The sequence below is a fragment of the Mastomys coucha genome, unplaced genomic scaffold, assembly GCF_008632895.1.
Source record: "Mastomys coucha isolate ucsf_1 unplaced genomic scaffold, UCSF_Mcou_1 pScaffold23, whole genome shotgun sequence".
Taxonomy (NCBI): Eukaryota; Metazoa; Chordata; class Mammalia; order Rodentia; family Muridae; genus Mastomys; species Mastomys coucha.
Genome location: NW_022196906.1, coordinates 50,292,187 through 50,314,942, shown reverse-complemented (window position 1 = coordinate 50,314,942; position 22,756 = coordinate 50,292,187). Strand labels below are relative to the sequence as shown.

At 40.8% G+C, this 22,756-nt stretch overlaps 1 protein-coding gene across 3 annotated transcripts in view; it reads left to right on the top strand.

The window, feature by feature from the left end:
• Ptpn9 (protein tyrosine phosphatase non-receptor type 9) overlaps positions 1-20,975 on the top strand; it is a 73,982-nt gene extending 53,007 nt beyond the window's left edge. For all 3 annotated transcript variants that reach the window (XM_031343149.1, XM_031343148.1, XM_031343147.1), the window contains 6 exons: positions 4,497-4,590; positions 7,544-7,610; positions 15,019-15,097; positions 16,086-16,236; positions 18,108-18,315; positions 19,152-20,975. In XM_031343149.1, coding sequence (XP_031199009.1) covers positions 4,497-4,590; positions 7,544-7,610; positions 15,019-15,097; positions 16,086-16,236; positions 18,108-18,315; positions 19,152-19,366 — 814 coding nt within the window. In that variant the 3' untranslated portion in view covers positions 19,367-20,975. The remainder of the gene's footprint in view (positions 1-4,496; positions 4,591-7,543; positions 7,611-15,018; positions 15,098-16,085; positions 16,237-18,107; positions 18,316-19,151) is intronic.
• Positions 20,976-22,756: the final 1,781 nt, after the last annotated feature.

Genomic DNA, 22,756 nt, shown 5'->3' with positions numbered 1-22,756 from the left:
TCTTTTTCTTTGTGCTTAAGATGTCTGTATATATTAACTCTGCCTCCAAGGCAGAACAGTTTTCCCCTAACTATCTTTGAACATACTTTGTATCTTAGGCTAGCCTAAAATGATGATCCTCCTGTCTCGGTCTCTTAAGTGCCGAACCATTCTTCAAAACTACCATGCACAACTTTTCCCATAGCCACTGTCACCCAGCCCTACACCTTCTCTCCCTACTCCACAGGGTCTCATCTAGCCCAGGGTGCCTCCTAAGACTTGCTATGTAGTCAAGGATGACTTTGAACTTCTGATATTTCTGCCTCTGCCTCTTGTATGATGGAATTACAGGTATGCACCACTATCTTCAGTTTCCTCAGTAGGAATTAAGGAAATAACTTGGGAGCAAGAAAGAATACACTTTTTAGGGCTTTAAGATTTTGATATAGGTGCTCCAGTAGTTAGTTACTCGTTGCCTCAAGTAATCATCTTGAAAGAGCGAGCTTGTCTGCTTATACTGTTTAAATCTGTTGCTATTTTAAAATCCAGGCTTGTGAGAGGACTTCTCGTGACTTTGTATTGAACTGTGGAGCCCTTGCTTGGTGATCTAGAACCATAAGCCTTACTAGCTCCTGGTTTTTCCCTTCTTCAACCAGGTTCTAGTAAGACTGCCTACAGAGACCAAACTATAGCCTTCTTGGAATTCTGGATTGTGAAGTAAATATCAGAGTTCAAATTGCTCAAAGTTCTCCTAGAATTTTTTTATTTTTAAAGACAGTGTAGTTAAGTGTAGTGTGGTTCACTGCTTTAATCCTAGCATTCAGGAGGCAGAGGCAAGCAGATCTCTGTGAGTTTGAGGCTATCCTGGTCTATAAAGTGAGTTCCAGGACAGCCAAGGCTGTTACACATAGAAACAAACACACCTCCACCCCACACCAAAAAAGGAAAAAGAAAAAGCAAACAAAAACAAACAAAACCCCAAACCAACCAACCAATAAACAAACAAACAATTCACAGTGTAGTTAGTTGTCTGACTGAGGAAAACTTCCATAGGCTAGTGTTTGAAGACTAGTGCCCAGTTTGTGGAACCATTGGGAAGGATTAGGAGGCGTAGCCTTATTTGTGGAGTTGTATCACTTGGGATTGGCTTTGAAGTTCAAAAGACTGTGATATTTCTAGTGTGTCTTCTTGCCTTGTACTTGCTATTGAGATGTGAGCTCTCAGCCATTTTACCACCGTACCTTTGTTCCACCATCATTGAATCTATTCCCCTGAAAACATTAGCCCAATTAATTAAACTCTTTCTTTTATAAGTTGTCTTGGTCCTGGTATTTTATCACCTCAATAGAAAAATAACTAAGACAGACAGGGTCTCTACATAGTTCTAGCTCTTAGAATTCACTATATAGACCAGGCTGGCTGAACTCACAAAGATCTGACTGCCTTTGCCTCCTGAGTGCAGGAATTAAAGGTGCTTGTTATCATGCCCAGCTTTTGATAGAATTTTGGAAGATGGAAAATAATGTGTTAGTAACTGAGAAAAGGCAATTCTCTTTCTTTGTGTGTGTGTGTATATGTGTGTGTCTATGTGATATCTCTGTGAGAAATATATGTGTGTGTGTTTGGGTATATATTATATAATAAATATTATATATTACTATTTTAGTTAGGCTTTTACTGCTGTGAACAGACACCATAACCAAGGCAACTCTTTTTTTGGGGGGCGGGGGGTTGTTGAGACAGGGTTTCTCTAGACCAGGCTGGCCTTGAACTCAGAGATCCACCTGCCTCTGCCTCCCAAGTGCTGGGATTAAAGGCGTGTGCCACCACTGCCCAGCCCAAGGTAACTTGTAGAAGGACAACATTTAATTGGGGCTGGCTTACAGGTTCAGAGGTTCAGTTTGTTATCATCAAGATGGGAGCATAGCAGAATCTAGGCAGGCACGGTACAGGAGGAGCAGAGAGTTCTACATCTTCATCTGAAAGCTGCTAGCAGTATACTGACTTCTTGGTAGCTAGGATGAAAGTCTTATAACCCACACCCACAATAGCACACCTACTCCCACAATGACACACCTACTCCAACAAGACCACACCTTCTAATTGTGCCACTCTGGGTCAAGCATATACAAACCATCACAATTATAAATATATGTAGTATTAAATTTTTTTTGAGATTTTACTTATTTTTATAGTTTGTGTATGGTTATTTTTGCCTTTGTGTATGTTTGATTACCATGTGTGTGTAGTGCCCTTGGACACCAGAAAGGGCAATGGAGCCTCAAGGACTGGAGTTACAGCTTGTTGTTAACAGTCAAATGGGTGCCAGAAATCCACCCTGGGTCCTCTTGAAGAGCAGGCTGTGCATGCTCTTAATTACTGAGCCATCTCTCTATCCCCTTACTGTCTTGTCCTTTAATTAGTATACCTAGCTTTAACACCTCCCCATTTGTCTGTCTGTTTCCCCCCTCCCCCTCCCCTGTCTGTCTTTCCCTCCCTCTCTTGAGACAGGTTTTGTTTGTTTGTTTATTTTTTGAGACAGGGTTTCTCTCTGTGTGTAGCCCTGCCTGTTCTGGAAACTTGCTTTGTAGACCAGGCTGGCCTCAAATTCATAGAGATCTGTCTGTCTCTGCCTCCTGAGTACTGGGATTAAAGGTATGTGCCATCATCAAGTGACTACATTTTTTTTTTTTAAGTTAAAAAGAAAAGCACAAAGTCAAAATTCATACATGGAAAATGATTTCTACAGATATTTATAAGTAGGACTTTATAAATACTAAAACCTTTGCTTCACAAGAAGCTTTGTTAAAAAGATGAAAAGGTGCTGGGCAGTGATGGCACACACCTTTAATCTGAGTACTTAGGCAGCTGAGGCAGGCAGATCTCTGTAAGCTCGAGGTCAGCCTGGTCTACAGAGCAAGTTCCAGGACAGCCAGGGCTACACAGAGAAATCCTGTCTTGAAAAATGAGAAAGAAAAAAAGATGAAAAGGAAAATTTTATTTTTATGAGTTTATGTGTATCTCTCTGTGTGTAAGTTATGTGTACAGAAGTATTAGATCCCCCTACCAAGCTATCCTTCCAGCCTCAAAGGAGAATTTTTAAGATGTAGAAAAGAGGGAGCTGTAGAGATAGCTAAGTGGTTAAGAGTACTACCTGAGTTCAATTCCCAGGAACTATATGGTGGCCCACAACCATCTGTAATGGGATCCGATGTCCTCTTCTGGTGTGTCTAAGACAGTGACAATGCACACATATAAAATAAGTAAATCTTAAAAAAAAATAAAAAGATGTAGAAGCGAGCCTAGTATAGCAGCTCGAGTGTGAGGCTGACCTGAGCTGTGCTGTGCGAGCATGGCCCAGAATAACAAGCCATTCAATGAAGGGCAGTGATATGGCTTTGTGCATGAACACCTTGCTGCTAAGCCAAGCACCTGACTTTGATCCTTGGAACTAATTTAGAGATAGAACTAACTTTTGCAATTTCTGATTCTTTGACTTCTACATGTACCTCCGATACCAAGTAAATAAATGAAAAATTTAATTAAAAACATGAAATAAAAAATGTATGTAGGGGATGGGGAGATGGCTCAGAGGTTAAGAGCACTGACTGCCCTTCTGAAGGTCCTGAGTTCAAATCCCAGCAACCATATGGTAGCTCACAACCATCCATAATAGGATCTGATACCCTCTTCTGGTGTGTCTGAAGACAACTACAGTGTACTTACATATAATGATAAATAAATCTTAAAAAAATAATGTATGTAGAAAAGTTCAAATCATAAAAATCTCCAAGCCCTGTAATCAGAAGGATACTTGTTTCTGTTTTGTGGTGTTTGTTTTTTCTTTATTATGTAAAAGAATGCATTATGAAGCTGACATTGCTCCCAGCCCTCACCTTTAGCTCTTTCTGATACACAATAGGTCCTAGATACACAGATACACAAATAAGCAGATACACAAATAGGTCCTAGAATGAAGATGATGTATTTCTAGCCAGTTTGCTCATACCATTATGTGTACGTATGTGCCCATAGTATAGAATACTGTTGAGACAGGGTCTCAAGCTCTATATGTAGTAAGTTTGACATTGAACTTCTGGTCTTCCTGAGTCTACCACCCGAGGGTTGGCCTTACAGGCAAGTACTACCACAACCAGCTTATGCAGTAAATGAAGAGCCAACCCAGTGTTTTGTGCATGTTAAGCAAGTGCCATTCCAACCGAGCTATACCCCAGCTCTCTCCAACAATATAAGATATTATTATTTGTGGATGGGCTTGGTTAAGTTTTTAGTTTGTAACCAATAATATATCTAAACAAAAATTTTTTCAGCGTCAAATAGTTCAAAGCAGAAGCAACAAGGGTTGAGGATCTGCAAGCATTCTTCCACTGAGGTTTAGCCGCCTTCATTTATCTTTAGAGAAGGGATCTTTTGCTGTCCTGTCTGTCCTGGAGTTCTGCATGGAGCTAAGATCCTCACACTTCCCCTTGGCTTAATTCACCTCTTATTTTCTTCAGGTCTCCAGGAAACCTAGAGAAAAATAGATATGGAGATGTACCCTGCCTGGACCAAACACGAGTGAAACTGACAAAACGGAGTGGCCACACACAGGTAGATAGATAAATGCCATTTTTTTCTCAACACCGTGGGAAGTTAAGAGTCTTTCAAGGCGAAACTTAGTATTGTGCTGCAGGCGGGTGAAATGGACCCAACACCAGAGAGATTGCATTTGGAGTTCTGATTTTGATGTAGTATTCTGTGGCTGGAGACAGTTCTTAAAAACCCATGTTGTTGAGAATCAATCAATTTTGTTGTGAATGCTGACAGTTTGGTATATTATTAGGGTTTTTGTTGTTTGTTAGTTTTCTTTTTTTTTTTTATTTTAACGCAGGGTCTCACTATATAGTCTTGCCTGGCCTGGAACTTGCAGTATAGATCATGTTGACCTTTAACTCAAAGAGATAAGCCTGTCTCTACTTCCCGAGCGCTTTCATTAAAGGTGTGTGACAGCCTGGTCTACAGAGTGAGTTCCAGTACAGCCAAGGCAATGTAGAGAGACCCTGTCTCAAAAAAAGGGGGGTGGGGGCATATGCCTGGCTATTATTTATAGTTTATGTGAATGTATACATATGCCACAGTGCCTATGAGGAGGTTAGAGAACAACTCTTGGGAGTAAGTTCTTTTTTCCCAGCACTTGGTTCCTGGGGCTGAATCCCTGCTCAGGCTGTATAGCAAGTGCAGTTACCTTTATTTGAGAGGGTTCCATAACCTTCTCAAAGAAAAGGAAGAGTGGAGTAAATCAAACACTGGGCTGCTTACATGGCTCAGCACCTCAAGGCATTTGCTGCCAGCCTCATAACTTCATATCAGTGCCCAGAATCACATGGTAGAAAAGAGAAAAAATATTTCCCTCAAGTTGTTGTCTAACTTTCATCTAAGTGGTGTGGCGCACAAGTGTGTGCATGTGTGCCCAAGCACTCACCTCCCCCCCCACCCCCCCACCCTCCCTGCGCACACACACCACAAAAATAATAAACAAATGTAGGGGGAAAATCCTAATCAAGCAAACAACCTTTCCCTCTCCACAACTTACTATTGATTATAGTTCTTTCAAACTAAATTAAGAGCTCTATTTAACATGACTTGCATTATGAATATCTGATATATTAGCCCTCAGTTTGCTTGAGGATAATTTTGAGAAAAATGGTGGATTCTGCTTTCAGTTTCTTGATCCTTCTTCAGGCATTCATAGTCCTGCCCAGGATGCTTTTAGCCAAGCTGTTCACTCTCAGTACTGCTGAAATTGTCTTAATATATTCTCTTCAGGAGCAAAGGATAGTGATTGAGTCACAAATACCTTTTTTTTGTGTGTGTGTGCTCTGTCAACCAGTGTATATAGCAGTGTTCCACAGGTTTTAAAAAACATTTTTGAATGAATCCCAGTGTAGCAGGAGATTTTTCTAGTCATCCTATAATAATCTGAGGATTAGCATCTGGTTTATTTGCAGGTATTGGGAGTTATTTGTGGATGAGTATATTCGTAAATAGTTGTGAATGAATAGATCCCAGTATAACAGGAGATGATTCTAATCATTCTGTAGCTAATCTGACTTGAAATTCCAGGGCTACAAACAATGCCAGAGACTGTTTTCACAGTAAATGGACATTTATGTACCTGCCCTTGAATTTTCTTTTTTGAAGTCAGATGTTGTTATACAACCAGTCTGGCCTTCTGTCTTACTCTCCAGAATTTTTGGTTCAGAGGCATTTACTATAACACCAAGTTTATTTACTTATTTGTTTACTGACAGGGTCTCATGTAGGCCAAACTGGCCTCAAATATACTGTGCACTCCAGGATGACCTTGAATTCTGATCCTCCTGCCTCTGTCAGTGCTAGGATTACATGAATACAGCACCATACCCAGTTTTTTGTTGGTTTGTTTTGAGATGCTGAGGATGGAACCCAGGGCTCCATGATTGCTAGGCAAGCTCTTAAATCACCACATCAGAGATGCAGCTTAGATTTACATTTTTGAAAATTATGTCTCATTTTTAGTTTCAGTGGTGTGTTGCTTTGTTCTTATCTTCTGTTGCTATGATAAACACTGACTTAAAAGCAACTTGAGGAGGAAAGAGCTTATTTGGCTTACATGTTCATGTTATAGTCCATCATCAAGGGAAGCCAAGGCAGGAACCTAGATTCAGAACTGAAGCAGAGACCATGGAGGACTGCTGCTTACTGGCTTGTTCCCCTATGGCTTGCCCAATTTTCTTTTTTTCTGAGAGTTTATCTTAATGTTTTTCTTTAGGTCTTTATTTTATTTTGAGGTGTTTCATTTTCCTTTATAAGTTTTCATTTTTAAAGAGAGGGTCTCAATATATACCTCCATTGGTTTAGAATTTATTCATTTATTTAAAATATATTTATTATTTATGTATTTATTATAAGAACACTGTAGCTGTCTTCAGATGCACCAGAAGAGGATGTTTGATCTCATTACGGGTGGTTGTGAGCCACCATGTGGTTGCTGGGATTTGAACTCAGGACCTTCAGAAGAACAATCAGTGCTCTTACCTGCTGAGCCATCTCACCAGCTCCAGAATTTATTATTGTAGACAAGACTGGCCTTCAACTTGAAATGATCCTCCTTCTGCCCCTTGAGTGCTGGGATTATAAGCATTTGACACTATGTAGGACTTAAATTTTTGTGTATGGTATGATGGAAGGGTCATTGTGAAATCTATTCATCCATCTGTCTGTCTGTCCATCTGTCTATCCATCCATCCAGTTGTCCTAGGACATTTGCCAGAGTGAAGCAAGTGGCCCACAGAAGCATTCTTTCACTCAGCTATACCCCTGCCTCCTATTTACTCCATTTCATTACTAATAAAAATATCTCATGATCCACTCCCATGCTAAATTGGCCCTGTAACTTTTCATTTTCTGTTTGACAGGAAGAGAATATCCATACCTTGAATTGAATTTACCTAGCACATACATCATTTTGTGAGTCAAATGGCATATGCATGCTCTTGTAATAATGTCTTCCTTTTATTATTAGACAGATTATATCAATGCCAGTTTCATGGATGGTTACAAGCAGAAGAATGCTTATATTGGTACACAAGGTAAGTTGTTTTAGGCTTACATGTTGATTTTGTGGCTCCTGTGTATGGTTAATCACTTCAGGTGATTTCTTAATTTTAATTATATGTGTATGAGTGTTTAGTCTTCATGTAAGTCTGTATACCATAAAACCTGGTGTATGTAGAAACCAGAAGAGGGTGTCAGGTCTTCTGGAGTTATAGGTGGTTGTAAGCTGCCATATGGGTATTGAGAATCAAACCTGTGTCCTTGGGAAAGGCAGCAAGTGCTCTTCACCTCTGAGCTATCTCTCCAGCCCCTATCTTCAGCTTTTATGTAAGTGCTAAGATCCAAAATCTAGTCCTCAGATTGAGTGGCAACTCTTGAGCCAACTTTCCAGCATCTAGATGATATGTTAATGTGTGTGTGTGTGTGTGTGTGTGTGTGTGTGTGTTTCACTGTATAGCCCTGACTGTCCTGGAACTTGCTCTGTAGATCAGGTTGTCCTTAAATTCAGAGATCCACCTACCTCTGGCTCCCCAGTGCTGGGATTAATGGTGCTACTATATCAACTCAGATGTCATAATTTTTAAAGGAAATTTGTTATGACCACTAAAATCCTGGTTTTTATAAAGTTTGGTAGTTGAAGAGGACAGGTAAGTTTCAACTTTCAATTCCAGAAGTGCATAGAAACTCACTACAAAGAGAAAAAGTAGCAATTTAAACCTATCATGTTACTGATTGCCAGCAAGGTTTTTAGACTGTGATTTAGTCTAGTAATCCAAGAGTATAGGACATCAGAACTCAGTAGTCTGTAGTCACACATACATATCATACACGCACATGATCAAAATCCAATTCAGGCTGGAAATGTAATTTAGTGATATAGCACATGCCTAAAAGGTTTGCCTTAGATCTCTACCATCTCAAGAAAATAGTAATAAGAAGGAAAAGAAATCTGAATCTAGTTATGAGTAACAATTCAGTCAAATCCAGATTATTTAGCACAGGACAAGAAAACTAGTGTTTAGCACAGGACAAGAAAACTAGCTCAGGCTAGGCATATTGGTACATACATGCTTGTAATCCTATGACTCAGAAGAGTCCAAGTTCAAAGCCAGCCTATTCTGAGTAGTTAGTTGGAGTCAAACCTGGGGCTACACAGCAAAACCCTATCTTGAAAAGAAAAAAAAGTAAGTAGCTCGAACTCTTTAACGTTAATGTCATGACACAAGAAAAAAGGAAGAGAACTGTTCTAGATAACTAAAGGTAAGTGGGTCTCACGATGTATCCTCTATAGGGAGAAAGTGGTATTAAGGACAAATTACTGCAACAGTTGTAGACATTCTATCTGTAAGGTTTCTACTGGTGTTCCCTTGGATGCTATTGTAATGATATATAGTGATATATACAAGGAATGAATAATATGCATGTTCATATATATATGTACACACACATGGCAGGAGTCTCATCTACTTTAGGTTCTTCGATACTGGCTGTGTAGCGAAAGATATCTGTGAACTCCTGATCCTTCTGCCTCTCCTTTCTAATTGCTGGGATTTCATGTAGAAGCTACCATACACAACTCTAGTGGCCTGATGTTTATATAGATATACATATGTACTATTAATATTTTTAATGGCATGTTAAGATATATTTCAAGAGCATAATCTCTGATTATTAAAGTAAATATGAAAGTAAGTTTTTAAATTTTATTTGTATGTGTTTAGTTTAGTTAAGCAAACTGAAACCCAATTGGTTAGATGACCTTAAACACACAGCTAGTAACAGAACCAGAATTTGAATCCATGTCTGGTACAGAAGTTCTCTCAAGCCAACTCAATGGATTGGTTCTTCTGTGTCAAAGTAAGCAGTCACTTTACATCTATCTATATATGTCCAGTTATATGTGTGTGGTATGGTATATGCTCATACACACAGACATACACATGTGCGTATGTTTTATTTGTGTGTGAGCAGATCTAGAGAAGAGCGTCAGGTGTCCTGCTCTATCATTCTTCACCTTGTTCTTTTGAGACAGGGTCTCTCACTGAGCTTGGAGCTAGGCTGGTGGTAAGCAAGCCCTAGGGAGCCATCCTTTCCCTCCAAATGCTAGAGTTCTAAGTATGTACACATGCCTATCTTTCTTTGTGTGTTCCTGGGATTTGATTGAGGTTTTCATGGTTGTGTAGCAAGAATTTTTACGCAATGAGCCATTTCTCCCAGCTTCTTTCATTGTTTTTATTTTCAGACAGCCCTTGTTGGTTTGGAGCTTGCTGACTGTGGTGTTACACAGCTGTGGTGCTAGCAAAGGCATGGGGCTGGAAAGCTGTTGGGTACTAGGGATCACACGCAGGTCCTCACAAAGGAAGCACATTGCCAAACATGCAGACCCACAGCCCTTGGTGTATTTGCTGTTTGTTTTGAGATAGTGCTTCAATTTATAGCTTGGGCTGGCTTGAAACTCACAGTGATGCTCCTGCACCACCTTCCAAGTGTAGAGATTATAGGGATGAACCTTCACCAACATCTTTTATTTTGATTTTGTGTTTTGAAAAGGAATTTCATGTAACCCAGGCTGGCCCAGAACTCTTTACAGTTGAGGATGAACTTGAATTCCTGAAGTTATTGCTGCCTCCTCCTCCCAAGTACTGGGATTATAGTCATGCCCAGCTTGCACTCACATAGTATGATAGTAGAATATCTTCTTTGTGGAAGCAGACACTGACAAAGATATTTAAGATTTTAGAATGAATCTAAATATCTAAGAACATAATACTCATTAAATTATATTCAAAATTCATACATCCAACAAATGTAGTTGTAAGAGCTATACTTTACAACAATTTTATTTTAAATTTTATGCAAATGGGTGTTTTGCTTATATGTATGTCTGTGTGACATATGCATGTCTGGTGCCAGTGGAGGCTTGCTGAGTGGTTAGATCTCCTGAAACTGTAGTTACAGGTAGTTTGGGAGCCATCATGTGGGTGCTGGGAATCAAACCCAGGCTCGATGGTAGAGCAACCAGTACTCATAACTGCTGAGGTATCTCTGCAGTCTCAAGAGTTGTAGTTTTGCTGTGGACAGCTACATAACAAAAATATTTGCTATCATACTGGGGGTGGGGGGAAGGCTTATTCTGTTAACTGTCTTATTTGCTCATATCTATAAGTATACATACAGAAGGTATTAGAAATGCTGGAAAATGTTTACATTGTTTCTGGATCTTGGAGTTAATGAATGATTTTTATCTTCATTTTCCTTTTTTGCTTTAATTATTTGTGACAGGGTTTCTCAGTGTAGTCCTGGCTGTCCTGGATCTCTTTTTGTAGGTCAGGTTTGCCTCTTACCCAGAGATCTGCCTGCCTCTGCCTTCCAAGTGCTGGGATTAAAGAGGTATGCCACTATTTTATTTTCACTTTCTAAATGAATCACAACAGTTACACATTACCCATATATGAACACCAAGAAGCACTTTTCTGCATCTTTAAGCCCCGTCCTCATCCAAACTCCACTATGTGCTTCTCACACACTTTATTGCTAGATTCCCCTAGTTCTGGTGCTCAAACCCATGGCCATGTACAGGACAAACATGTGTTTGACCACTGACTCACACCCATTTTATTTTCCATATTCAAACTATTATCAATAGCTAAGTACGGATAATACTTGCTGGTGGCAGAAACAGTAGGATCATGCATTCAAGACCAGCCTCTGCTATACATTGAGACCCTATTTCAAAACACCTCCCCCCCCACACACACACAAATCCTCAAAACTATTGTTAGAATTGGGATAGCTAAGCAGTCAGAATATCTGATAAACCAGATATAAAATTCAAGGTAGGTAGGGAGAGGGATTTAACTTTCTTAATGATACAAGAGAAAGATTTAGAAGAAACATACATGTTTCCCAAATTAAGATCTCCCCTCACAGTTTTGAATTTGGGAATTGAACTCAGAGCTTTGGGCATGCTAAGCATGAGCTCTACCACTAAGCTATACTGCCTCTTCCCTGTCCTGAGATAAGACCATTTACATTTTTTTCCTTCTTATTTTTATTTTATGTGTATAGGTATTTTGCCTGCATTGAAGTCTCTGTACCATATATATGCATTGCCTACAGAAGTCAGAAGAGGGCATCAAATCCTCTGGGATTAGAGAGGTTGTGGGCTATTATGTGGGTGCCAGGAACTGAACCTGGATCTTCTGAAAGAACAGATACTGCTCTTAACCACTCAGCCATTTCTCTCGCTCTGAAATAAGATCCTTTATTCTATTTTTCTATGTCTGTCTGTCTGTCTGTCTGTCTGTCTGTCTGTCTGTCATTGATGTGATAGAGCCTAGCTTTGCAGACTAAGCTGTTATTCCTCCTACTTCTTGTCTTTATTTTTGTTTTTAAATTTTATTTTTTTGTTTTGTATGTGTGTTTTCACTGCATGCATGTATACAGTGACCGTGGGTGCTAGAAGACAGTGTCACCCCCCCTGGAACTGGATGGTGGTGAGCTGTCATGTGGGTGCTAGTGTCAGGCACTTGTTATCCCAGCACTAGGGAGGCAGAGATAGGAGGATCCCTGGGGAGATAGCAGGTTCCAGTGAGAGACCCCCATCTCAAAACAAAACAAAAATACCATTACATGCAAACCAAGGAGGGTGGCAGCCGAAGGGTGGCCCTGGGCATTAACCATGGCTTCCACATACATAGGTGAGTGGCTGTTTATACACATGCATATTCTCTTATGTTTGTTCACACACAAAATGTTAGTGGTTACTAAAGACTTTGACAAAAATCTTTTGTCACTGTTAATTTCGGGTCTAAATTAACCCTTGATATTACCCTGCTTCTCTGAAAATAGAAAGGGGAAAACACTGGGCAAACAAAAGAATTATCCCGAGGAGTTATCACAGGGACATTTGTTGGAGAGTGCTCATCATCATCATGCAGCTTCAAATTATAATGGACAATTTCGCAAATGGCATTTATCCTTCACATCTATTTACTAAAATGAGGATTTTCTTTATTGTTCAGTGTAATATGCTATAATTTAAATGGCTGAAGTATTTAGGACCAGCTGTGCCATCCAGAGCTTATGGGAGAGAAGGTCCTTTGAGTGTCCTGGTTAAAGAGAGTCCAGAGGAAGACTGGGCTCTTAGAAATAGACTGAAGGCCTGGAGAGGTACCTCAGCCTTTCCTGCTCTTCCAGAGTTCAGTCCCCAGTGATCACATGGGGAAGCTTTTGAATGCTTGTAACCCTAGGCCCAGAGTCTGACCTCTGCAGGAGTCCATTCACATCTGCCATGCTTTCCTACATCCAAACACACATGCACAAAAATCAAATAAGTCTTGAAAGTGGAGTGGTCTTACAGGGGAGACAATATAATGAATAGAACAGAGTCAGAGAGATACAGTATGTCTGTATTCTATTTTTTTTTTTTTAGTATTAAACTGTATGAGGGAAAAATACATTAGAATGGTGTTAGTAACTTAGATTAAAAAATGATAAATTTCTCATCACACTGAAACATATTAAAAACAGGAGAGAGGGCAGGTGTAGGAAAGACTTTTAAGGACAAAAAATTTTGCATGGGAGAAGATGGAAATGGGTGTGTTAAAGGTAACTTCACCTTTTTTTGGGGAGGGGGATTGAGATAGGGTTTCTCTGTGTTTCTCTCCAGCCCCCTCATTTACTCTTTTAAAAAGTTGGAGTCAGGGCTGGAGAGATGGCTCACTGGTTAAGAGCACTTGACTGCTCTTCTAGAGATCCTGAGTTCAATTCCCAGCAACTACATGGTGGCTCACAATTTGTAATAAGATCAGATGTCCTCTTCTGTGGTGTCTGAAGACAGCAACAGTGTACTCACATACATTAAATAAATAATTTTTTTTGTTGTTGTTTAAAGAGTAAATGAATTAAAAATACTGAGACAACTTGCACAGTAAAGGTGCTTGTGTTACAGGCCTGGTGACCATGTAAGGTGGAGGAGAAAACAAACCTAAAACAGGAGCCCTTAGCATTCGGGTCCTTTATGGCCTCATGTGCCCTGTGGCAGGCCATGCACGCCCCAGCACTTACTAACAAAACAACAGTGACGATAATGATTTTAACCAAGAATACTAGAAGTCCTATTATTAGAGATAAGAAAATTGAGAAAGAAAACTGGGCATGATGGCACATGCCTATATTTGGATCACAAGTTTGAGGCCTCTCTGAGTTATACAGTAAGATCCCATCTCTCAAAAGGAAAAGGAAGTGAGGGAGGGTAAGTACATAAGTAAAAGAATTTTGAAGACTAGGTCTTAGACTCTGTCCTAAGGGATTTGAGCCAATGGGACACAGAAGTAGCCTGGTTTAGTAGTTAATGTATTATGAGGCTGAGGACTAGTGAGGTAGAAACAGAGACAGGTGGGTATACACTTGATACTTGTTTAGCATAGATATAGTTGGTGAGGCTCTGTGGCTCAGGCTCTGAGATTATCTTTAACAATGGCTCACCTGGACATCTCTAGAATCTGAACATTCTCTTTCTTTTTATTTTTGGTACAGAGTCATTTATCTTTAAAGTTTTATTTTTATTTTATGTATGTATATATATATATGTGTGTGTGTGTGTGTATATATATATATATATATATATGTGTGTGTGTGTGTGTGTGTGTATATATGTGTGTGTGTGTGTGTGTGTGTGTTTTGCCTGCATGTTTGTCTATGCACTACATGCACACAGTGCCCACAGAGACCAGAAGAGGGCATTAGGTCCTCTAGAACTGTAGTTCTAAAAGCTCTGACCTGCTATGTGGGTGCTTAGAATTCAATCCAGTTCCTTTGCAAGACCAGCAAGTGATCGTTTGCTGATCTTGTGGATACGTGCATGTGGATGCCAGAAGGGGCAATTGGAACCCATGAAACTGGAGTTGCAGGCTGTACCTGATGTAGGTGCTGAGCCATCTCTCCAATCCTGTCATTCTGTGTTTTTATTTATTTTTATTTTTTTATTTTTTTTTTTTGGTTTTTTCGAGACAGGGTTTCTCTGTGTAGCCTTGGCTGTCCTGGAACTCACTCTGTAAGACCAGGCTGGCCTCGAACTTGAACGCAGAAATCCGCCTGCCTCTGCCTCCCAAGTGCTGGGATTAAAGGCGTGTGCCACCACCGCCCAGCCCATTCTGTGTTTTTAATACTCACCCATACAGAGATGATATGGTTGGTTTGAGAACCTCCCTGAATAAGGAGAGATAAGACAAGGCTCATATGAATACTTGTAATTGTAGTACTTGGGAGGTGGAGACCTGAGGAACAGGAGTTCAAGGCCAGGCTGGACTACATAGTGAGTCTGAGTCTGTAATGAGAGCCTGTTTCAGTCTGTGCTTCAGAGATACTATTTGGAAGACAAGTCTAGAAAGACAGACATGCTTCTAAAGGCCTGCTCTCCCTCTTCTCCTGTCATTCCAGGTCCTTTGGAGAACACTTATCGTGACTTCTGGCTTATGGTTTGGGAGCAAAAAGTTTTGGTGATTGTCATGACTACTCGGTGAGTTAGTCTTCTTTTAACCATAGATTCCCTGACCCTAAGCTTGAATGATTAGGAAAGCCATGCCACATCTATAGTTAACATGCTAGGACATGGTGGAGATAGTGTTAGCCTTGCAGAAAGATATTTAATCCGTAACTGTAGGGACCCAGGACCAGTTAAAGCCTATCCTGGGGCTCTGGCCTTGTTCACTAAAGGACATGCTGGGAAATGCCAGCAGCACACCTTTAAGCTGTCTCTTGTCTAAAGAGCAAAGGTGCCTTCCTGGCTACTGCATTACCAGTTCCCTTTGTTTTCCATTTCCTTCTTCTTTTGATGGTTCTTTTGTTCATTCATATTTCTACCTATAAGGGAACAGAAAAACGATGGTTGAAACATAAGGTAGGAAGTTCTGAATAAAGGGTTGTTTTTGAAATTTGGTGATTCTGCCAAACGTAAGGAATCTCATATTTTATTAGTTTCATCATTAATTAAAACCTATTTCAGATAGGTTTGCTCAGTTCCCTTCCTCAGGGCATTGTCAACAGCCTCCTGTAGGTGGAGAAGAACCACGTCAAAGTTCTCTGAGGTCACTCAAAAGTGGTGATAGGAAGTACATAGACTTAGTTATACCCAGGAATCGTGTCCTTCCCATTCCTGTGTCAGCCAGGGGCCCTTTGTGGAGAAGAAACTGAGCAGTGGCTAAGGTCTAGGCCTCACTCAATGTGTTTTTGCTACTATAAGTGAGAAATACAACCAGGTATCAGGAAGGAGACCAGATGATGCAGTGAAAGTACAGTGCATGTCTGCTAAATGCATACATGTAAGAGCGTTAGCTGTTTGAACGCTGTTTAGAATGAGGAGATACCGTTTTTTCTGCTAAGAATCAGTGGTATATTTTAGAAGCAGTGCAGATCACATTGCTGCCTAGGAGCTCAGCAGTTTGTGATGGGAAGCAGCTTACAGCTGGTTGAAGAGTGAAGGCTTAACTTGCTCTGTATGTCTTCAGCTTTGAGGAAGGCGGCAGGAGAAAATGTGGCCAGTACTGGCCTTTAGAAAAAGACTCTCAGATCCGATTTGGCTTCCTCACGGTGACTAATCTAGGAGTGGAGAACATGAACCATTATAAGAAAACAACTCTAGAAATTCACAACACAGAGGTAAATGCCAGTTTCTATTTTCTTACTCTTTTGAAATGAGGGAAGGTCTTTTAAGAGATTTTCATTGAGGGTGGTGATGCACACCTTTAATCTCAGCACTCAGTAAGAAGAGGTAAATTTCTGTGAGGTCAAGGTCAGCATGGTATATGTAGTGAGTTTCAGCCCATCCAGGACTACATAGTGAGTCCTTGCCACAATAAAACACATACACAAAAAAGAAAATGTCTAGAGAATAGGCAGGATTTAGTGAAGTAATAAACAGCTCTTGTTTTCCCTGAAAACAAGATCAAGATGCTTAGCTGAGAAGCCAGTTATGTATAGCCCACCTTTAATGCCACCACTCCAAACACAGAGGCAAGTTGATCTCTATAAGTTCAGGACCAGCCTGGTCTACATAATAAGGTCCAAATAGAGACACCTCCCATAATCCCCTTTCAAAAACAAAATACTCAACTCAGAACTAATAAAGTTATCACCTCAGTATAAGAATGATATTAAGGGGCTGGAGAGTTACTTAGCAGGTAAGAGCACTGGCTGCTCTTCCAGAGGTCCTGAGTTCAATTCCCAGCAGCCACATGGTGGCTCACAAACATTCGTAATGAAATCTGATGTCCTCTTCTGGGGTGTCTGAAGACAGCTACAGTGTACTCATAAACATAAATTAAATAACTTTTTTTTTTTTAAGAGTGGCATTAAAGAGAAATAAAAAATTTCAACATTGGGAATCTGGATGCTAAATCATACTTATTCTTTCACGCAGGAGGCTGAGGCAGGGTTACAAGTTGGAAAATAGCTTGGACTACACAATATGGATCTTGTCTCAGAAAAACTACATTAAGGGACTGGAGATCTCGATGATGGTTCAGCTGTTAGAGTACTTGGTACTCAATCATGAGTTCAGATTGTAGCAGCCATGCATCCAGCTGGGGGTCCCATTCATGCCTATCATTAGATCTGATAGAGGTAGAGACAAGAGACTTACTAGGCTTTCTGGTTATGGCCTAGATGAGGATACCTGGTTCCAAGTTCAGGGAGAGACCCTGCTTCAAAAGAGTAGGCAGCATGTGTTAGAGGAGGACACCCGATGTCCTTTTCTGGCCTGTATGTGTACAAATGCATGTGCACTCATTAACATAGATGTATAGTCACTCACAAATGAAGTCAACAAGTAAATATGTTAGTTTTATTTTGAGACAGTGTCTCTCAGTATGTAGCCTTGGCTGACCTGGATCTCACTATGTAGGTAGACCAGACTGGGCTCAAACTCATAGAGATCCATCTGCCCGCCACTGCTTCCTGAATTTTGTGGTTTAGAGGTATGCCTCACCATGCCTGGCAATACATTTTTTTAAAGGAAGTTTTTTTTTTTGATATTATAACTTAATTATAACATTTTCCTTTCCCTTTTTTTCTCTCCGAATTCTACCTGTTCTTTCAAATATATAATCTCTAGTTTTACTAATTTTTATTGCATATATATATTTCACATATATTTATTTGTAAATATAATCTATTGTATCCATATAATTACTTACATTATGTTCTAAAGTTGAATGTTTGTCACTGGACAACTAGTGAGTGTATCCTTCCCAGTGGCAGATCACATCTTAATTTTTTTGTCTTATTTTTAATAAAAAAAATACAATAATAACTTAATAATAACAACAATAAACAAGGAATATGGATCCTGTAATATAGCAATTTGCCTTCCCAACCATGTAGCTGTTCCTTTGGGTTTGAAGTAGAAAATCAGTTGTGAAGAAAGTTGAAAGTGGAAGACAGGCTCCTCTAAGGTCTAAGAATCTGGAAGCCAGGGGAAGACAGAGTAGACAGGAATGACGATATTAACTCTTGCTTCTTTTTCATGGAAGGAGCGGCAGAAACGCCAGGTGACCCACTTCCAGTTTCTGAGCTGGCCAGACTATGGTGTCCCTTCCTCAGCTGCCTCCCTCATTGACTTCCTGAGAGTGGTCAGAAACCAGCAGAGTATGGCTGTAGGCAGCCTGGGAGCTCGCTCCAAAGGACAGTGCCCTGAGCCACCCATTGTGGTCCACTGCAGTGCTGGCATCGGCAGGACAGGTACCATACCTCTTAGATTGGTGATGTGCCTGGAGGTGGTGGGGGTAGAGAGGCGGAAATAATGCTTAGGGCATTTCTGTGATTAGAGGAAGAACTCATCCATTCCCTTGGTGACAAACTGTTATGATAATTACTTTTAAGGTCCTTATGCTGAAGATGCTGCTTGCCACAATGGATTCTTGGGGTTGTTAATCATCATGGTCTTCTTTTGACCTTGTGAACTCTGTCATCACCATGACTGTGGTCCCCAGAGAGATTAGCTGGCCCTCTCTTAGAGACTTCTTCTCCCTGTGCTGGTCTTGTCTCCCAACCCCCTTTGTTGTTTTGTGTGTTTATGAGACCAGGCCTTACTATGAAGTCCAGTCTGACCTAGAATTCCCAGCAATCCTCTTATTTTAGCCTCCCAAATAATGGGATTATAAGTTTGTGCTATCCTGCTTGGCTTCTGTTCGTCATTACGTGTGCTGTATGAGCTGCTGGCTTTACTAGTTCAGAGGTCCCTTTGGGGGAATTATCAGGAGAACTGTATTTGTGTTAGACCTCTAGAGAATTACAAGCTGTGGAAATTGGGTGTAGAAGTACAGCTGCACTGTTTGGTATTGAAGAAGCAGGACATTCTTCCTCTGTGTCACCTACCTACTTATTTTTCTGTTACCCTCCTGTATACCCTGAGAGACAGGACACCCTCATTTCTCTGGCCTTTAGCATGCCTTGTGATACTCCAAGTTTTTTTAGGCTTAAGTCCTCCTGCCATTAGACCAGTCTTGCATGGTGGTTTTGAAAAAGGAAGAAGATGGGAGAGGTACATTCATGTGATCATTTCCTTCCTTCTTCAGGTACCTTCTGCTCACTGGACATCTGCCTGGCACAGCTGGAGGAGCTCGGCACCCTTAATGTGTTCCAGACGGTGTCTCGCATGAGGACCCAGAGGGCCTTCAGTATCCAGACCCCTGAGCAGTACTACTTTTGCTACAAGGCCATTCTGGAGTTTGCAGAGAGGGAAGGCATGGTTCCCTCTGGTCTCAGCCTGTTGGCCATGGACAGTCAATAACTGTTCTACAAGTTTCCACCTACTAGTCAGCCTTCCTTAAACTACCCTGGACACTGCTGAGCCTATAGGTTGCCATCAGTTATGCTGAAGCCATGGACCAACCTCTTTCTTGTGTCTCCCAGCGCACATGTGCACGCAAGGCAGCCTTTCCCTTTGGCTAGATAAATGTGGCGAACTTGCCACTAGAAAGGGCCAGCAGCAATGTGTTCTTAATTCCTAGCACCTGCTATCGAACTGTGCCTTATCAAAACCAAATTGTGGCTATTGATTTTTGCCAGGGTCCCTGAGGTAAGTGGGGAAGGACCCCTCCCTCCACCCCCCATCTCCCAATGCCATTCTTCTGGACATCTCCACCTTCCCTTTGCTATGATTTGACAGGGAGGTTTGGTGAGCATTCGCCTTCCTACCCAGAAAGCTTGACCAAGTTACATATTCTAGAGAATGTCCCGAGTGCCAAGCACGTTTATACATAGGGCGTGTATTCCAGTCTTTTCTGTCATTCTGTGTGTGTGCGTGTACATATGTGCACTTCCGTGTATGGATCCATATGTATGTGTGTACATAATATATACTCTATGTGATAATTATGGCCGTATACTATAAATACATATACACACAGATACTCTTTGTAGAAGTTTCTGGGGCTTTATGTTGCAGTTCAGCATTCCTTGCTTTTCGGACCCTGCTGATTATTCTGGACTGGCTGGGGTTAGGGATCATGGCTCATGTTGTCAGACAGCAGAGTGATAGAAGACAACACATACTTTTTTCCTGGGCCACAGGTCCTCTTCCTTAATGAAATCTTTCCCTCTGGACTCTGTGCTTGTTGGAGCCAAAAATACTGACTATAACACTGGTTCAGTTTAGCATGGGTGTCCTTCATCTAACAAATTCTTTGTTTTCTTTGCTGGTTTGGGGAACAGACCTCCACTGTGATTCCAGACTCTGTCTTATGACCCCAGTGATGGGGACCAAGGCTAGAAATGAATTTACAGAGCTGCCAGAGTCCAAAGTAATCGGTACGAAGTTTTAAAATGAATAAAGGAGAGCCCAGAGTGAACAAGAGGAACCTACCATGAAATTCCCTTTTTGGGAGGACAAACTGGGGCCTCTTTTTCTTGTGTTGGAAGACACCTTTCTTTATGCAACTCTTCCTTGTCTACTGAATACCCAGCTCTCCCTGCCTGCCAGATCCTAGACCACAAACTGGATGGATCTGTGTCTTTATAAAGCATAATCTTCTTTGGCTGGATGAGGTCGTTCCTTGTAATCACGGGTCCCCTGCCCGTACAACTTGTTCCTGTCTTTCCCCAATGTGATTCGCCAGGAATGGAATCGAGTTCCCAACACTGTGTCCCCACAAAACCTTACAGAACCCCTAAATCTTTCCTTACTCCAGAAGATGAGGTTGGCAGCTGGTCAGAGCTCAATAATTTTATACTGTAATAAGATCTTTGAATGTGTATATTCTTATTTTTTACAATCATTTCATTTTGTATTTAACATCAATGGACTGAGTCAGATTCAGTAAATAATTGTAATATTCATATTCAGTATCTTATAGTGGTACAATTTTGTATTTACCTATAAATATATCAACATGATTAAACCCTTTTAGTATCATCAATTTAACAATCTGGGGTTGGGAAGGTGAGGAGGGAGTCCAGGATTTGATTCTGGACAGCTGGGGAGGAATGGGGTGGAGGAGATCCCGAACTTCAGTATCTGAAACTAAGTTCTGAGTGGCGCCTGTTTGTGCAGGATGTATAGGCTGTAACAAGCTGAGTGCTAAGTGCTAAGTACTTTGTGTCTTGTATCACTTCATTGAAACTGCACAGTTCTAATGAATATCCTCTGTCCTTTCTACACATCTGCCTCCCATTTCTCCAGTGCTGGAATTACAGACATGTCCCCCCACACTGGGCATCCCTCACCTAATTCTATATAAATGAGAAAGGTGAGGTCCAGGGCAATACAGTGATTTGCTCTAAAACTGTAACCCAAGTTGATCAGCGTATCAAGTCTGCAGACGCTTGGCAGCATCAGAAATGGAATGGTGCTTTGGAGACTCTTAGGCTTTTCTTGTTGTTGCTATTGTTCTCTTTTTAGAATATAATTGGTTTTGAATTTTAGGATGGTTCACAGTTTTGTTTTGTTTGTGTATGTTTTGTTTGTTTGCTTGCTTGAGACAGGACCTTATCATGTAGCTTAGGCTATCCTTGTACTCAAGGCAATTCTATCTCAGTCTCCCAGGGATTGGTTCTCCCAGCTTAGATAAACTAACATTGAGCCCTGTTCCACTGAAATTGAGCTCTTGTTCCTTGTAGTAGACTAGAGAGACCACAGGATTGGTGACATTCTCCCAGATGGGGATCTCATGTTCTAGCCTCAGGTTTGCATAGTTCCAGAGGGTTCATGCTTCTAGAGGAACCCCACAAATACTGTCCTGATAGTTTTTCTTTCAGAGTGGAATCAGCATTGGCCCTGAAGGGATATTCTTCACATCACATGCCTTTTACCCCTTAGCCAGTGACAAGCTGCCCCATTGGAGTAGCTTGGCCTGCAATATGCAAATATTAGAGTGTTGTAAATAACAGTAATAGCAAACATTAAATGGAAATTCACATTCTAAGTCCTGTTCAGAATACTCTATAAATATGAACTCATTCATTCTCAACAACTACTTGAAACTAGGTAATGATAGAAGAAAACATTTGAAATACCAGAGTTAATTTGCTATGGCTGTAGACCTGTATCCCAGAGAACCTAAGGATCTGCTTCTTCATCTGCCAGCACATTATTCCTGATGTTTTTAACTTACCCAAAGACTAAACTGCTGGATGTGCTGGAATCTCAGTACTGGAAAGGAAGAAGCACAAGGATCAGGAGTTCAAGGCCAGTGTTGGCTATACCAGTAGTAGGAGTCCAACCTGGGGTACATGGGACACTGTCTGAAGGAAAAAAAATGGTAGCAGATTAAGACAGAACCTCTGAAATTCAAATCAGAGAGATTATGTTGACATTTTTTTTGTTGTTGATGTTGTTTTTGTTTTGGTTTTTCGAGACAGGGTTTCTCTGTGTAGCCCTGGCTGTCATGGAACTCACTCTGTAGACCAGGCTGACCTTGAATTTAGAAATCTGTCTGCCTCTGCCTCCCAAGTGCTGGGATTAAAGGCATGCACCACCACTGCATGGCAATTATGCTGAAATTTGAAATTAGATTACAGAAATACTTAGGGTTGGTGAAATAGACAGGAAAGAGCATCAACAATTAAATAAAGCCTAGAAGAGGTAATTCAGAACTGTTACTTGTTCAAATACGCTGTACCTTTGCCCTGTAAATTGCTCAATTCAGAGTTGCGCACCAGTTCTTAGGTGCAAATTTCTGGG